This window comes from Marmota flaviventris, chromosome 17 (genome assembly GCF_047511675.1).
Source record: "Marmota flaviventris isolate mMarFla1 chromosome 17, mMarFla1.hap1, whole genome shotgun sequence".
NCBI lineage: Eukaryota > Metazoa > Chordata > Mammalia > Rodentia > Sciuridae > Marmota > Marmota flaviventris.
Genome location: NC_092514.1, coordinates 72,718,271 through 72,721,111, shown reverse-complemented (window position 1 = coordinate 72,721,111; position 2,841 = coordinate 72,718,271). Strand labels below are relative to the sequence as shown.

General features: G+C 48.9%; 1 protein-coding gene across 1 annotated transcript; it reads left to right on the top strand.

The window, feature by feature from the left end:
• The first annotated feature begins 1,062 nt into the window (after positions 1–1,062).
• H3-3b (H3.3 histone B) lies at positions 1,063–2,605 on the top strand. Its single transcript, XM_027955689.3, has 4 exons — positions 1,063–1,195; positions 1,647–1,784; positions 1,892–2,045; positions 2,132–2,605. The coding sequence occupies exons 2-4, from the start codon at positions 1,657–1,659 to the stop codon at positions 2,258–2,260; spliced, it is 411 nt and encodes a 136-aa protein (XP_027811490.1). The 5' UTR covers positions 1,063–1,195; positions 1,647–1,656; the 3' UTR covers positions 2,261–2,605.
• The last annotated feature ends 236 nt before the right edge of the window (positions 2,606–2,841 follow it).

The following is a 2,841-nucleotide window of genomic DNA, read 5'->3' as shown; positions in this document are numbered from 1 at the left end:
TTTTATTTATTCATTATTGATGCCAATTCTCTAACGGAATTATTTCCCTCCTGCTACAGTCATTTTGTGGAGGGAAATATGTTGCCAAGTTGGTCATTCCTCCTTTAAGTCACAAAATATTTTATGACAGCCTAAGTTAAACAAGACAGTTCTTCTAACATCATTTATTGTTATTTGTTTCTTTGTATCTATTACCCCTCCCTGTCCCACTAAACTAAAATAACTGCTTGTTGGTTTAAAATGTACATGCATGAGTCAGGCGTCTAGTGGCTCACGCCTGTAAACCCAGGGAATCTGGAAGCTGAGGCATGAGGATCATAAGTTCAAGGTCAGCCTCAGCAATTTGGCAAGATCCTAAGCAACTGAGTAAGCCCTTGTCTCAAAAAATTAAAAGGGTTTGCGGATGTACGACAGCGGTAAAGGGCTTCTGGGTTTAATTCCCAATAACAACAACAACAACAACAACAACAAAAAAGCATTATTTGTGATATATAAAATACTGTACTTGATAGCATGACAGTTCCAATTCTAGCACTGTGTATTTAAACGATCAAAATGTTATTGAAAAGTAAATAATCTGGGGGATATATTTTGGTTTACATTAGAAAATATTTACAAAAAATCTGTTAAAATAACTTCTTCACTTCCTCCTTGCATCAGCTAGATGCAAACAAGTTAGTGCCTGCCCATCCGGATCTTCTTAAATCGTGATAGGGACCAATGCAGTTCATTTGCATTGACTTTCTATTGTGGAGCTTTGGAACCAAGGGAAGGATCCAAACATAGCTCCATTTTATCCAATCAGAAGAGCCGCTTAGTGCTATACTCTGATTCGTCCATTCCTCTTTTCATCTATCCAATCAAGAGGCAACTTTAACAGCCAATCAGAGGCCTAAATATCCGCCAATCACGGAACGGGGCCGAAGCACAGCCTTTGTGTCGGGGGATGTCAGCGCGTCGGCGAAAGGGCCCGCCAATAGAAAAAGCCGTTGGTGTATGCAAATAAGGGCCCTATGACGCAGAGACGCAGCGTGAAGCGTGGGTATAAAAGCAGAAGCGCCGGGGGGGTTTGGAGCGCAGAGCGGTTTGGTCGTTCGTTGGAGTGGTATCGTTCTTTTGCTCCGCAGCTGCAGGTCTTCACTGGGCAGCAGCTCGGCGCGGCGGTCGGAGAAGCGGCCTAAGATTTCGGCGTTGGGTAAGCGTTCGCGGGGTTAGTGGTGACTGCCGGCCCCTCCAGCCGTTGATGCCACGGGCCGCGGCCGTTGAGAGCCCACTGCCAGCCAGCGGGGGCTGCTCGGGCGCCTGTCTCCTTGGGCTTCGCCCCGGAATCTCCTTTACACCTCCTTCCCGGTGGTGATTCAGAGGTCCGGAGGCCGGGTTCCGGGCAGCCAAGCCTCCGCCCGCCGCGGGCGGGAAGTGACTCCTCCCCGCGCCCCCCCTCTCGGGGGAGGCCGCCACTGCTCGCAGCCTGAGTCATTAGGGGAGGGGGAGGAGGCGGTGGCGGCGGCCCTCGGCCATCTGCCGCCGCAAGGTGGGGCGCAGAGGCGGGAGGGCTCGCGGACGCGCGGAGCCCGCGGCGCCTGTCGCCACCTCCCTGGGGGCTGGGCGGGAGGATCTCGCGGCCTCAAATCCACTCTGCATCCTAGGTAAGAGAAAATGGCCCGAACCAAGCAGACCGCGCGTAAGTCCACTGGTGGGAAAGCCCCCCGCAAACAGCTGGCCACCAAGGCTGCCAGGAAAAGCGCCCCCTCTACCGGCGGGGTGAAGAAACCTCATCGCTACAGGTAGGCAGGCAGCCGGGGAACAATGACTTGGCGGTGGGCAACTGTGCGCGGGGCGGCAGCGCGCTGAGGCTCCGCCATGTCCTCTTACACACTCCTGTTCGCTTCAGGCCCGGGACTGTGGCTCTTCGAGAGATTCGTCGTTACCAGAAGTCGACCGAGCTTCTCATCCGGAAGTTGCCTTTCCAGAGATTGGTGAGAGAGATCGCCCAGGATTTCAAAACCGACTTGAGGTTTCAGAGTGCAGCCATTGGCGCCCTTCAGGTAAGGGGACGGGCTCTGTAGTATGGGGGAGGGCTGCGTGGCTTCTCCTGGAGGGAAGTTAATAGTGTGGCTCTTGTCCTCAACAGGAGGCTAGTGAAGCGTACCTGGTGGGTTTATTTGAAGATACTAATCTGTGTGCCATCCACGCTAAGAGAGTCACCATCATGCCCAAAGACATCCAGTTGGCTCGCCGGATACGGGGAGAGAGAGCTTAAGTGAAGGCAGTTTTTATGGCGTTTTGTAGTAAATTCTGTAAAATACTTTGGTTTAATTTGTGACTTTTTTTGTAAGAAATTGTTTATAATATGTTGCATTTGTACTTAAGTCATTCCATCTTTCACTCAGGATGAATGCGAAAAGTGACTGTTCACAGACCTCAGTGATGTGAGCACTGTTGCTCAGGAGTGACAAGTTGCTAATATGCAGAAGGGATGGGTGATATTTCTTGCTTCTCATGATGCATGTTTCTGTATGTTAATGACTTGTTGGGTAGTTATTAAGGTACTAGAATTGATAAATGTGTACAGGGTCCTTTTGCAATAAAACTGGTTATGACTTGATCCAAGTGTTTAACAATTGGGGCTGTTAAGTCTGACCATACATCACTGTGATAGAATGCGGGCTTTTTCAAGGGTGAAGATACAAGTCTTAACCACAGTGTAACTTACAGTTTCCTAAAAAAAAAAAAAAAGGAAAAAAAAAGAAAAGAAAAAAAGTAAACCTGGCAGCTATAGAATACACTATGTGCATTTATAATAGCTATTTTATATATTGTAGTGTCAACATTTTTAAATTA

Excerpts from the sequence above, each read along its gene's own strand:
- H3-3b (XM_027955689.3), top strand. The coding sequence starts at position 1,657 with ATGGCCCGAACCAAGCAGACCGCGCGTAAGTCCACTGGTGGGAAAGCC. Across the intron at positions 1,785-1,891 it reads AAGAAACCTCATCGCTACAG|GCCCGGGACTGTGGCTCTTC; the intron begins GTAGGCAGGCAG and ends TGTTCGCTTCAG. Across the intron at positions 2,046-2,131 it reads CAGCCATTGGCGCCCTTCAG|GAGGCTAGTGAAGCGTACCT; the intron begins GTAAGGGGACGG and ends TGTCCTCAACAG.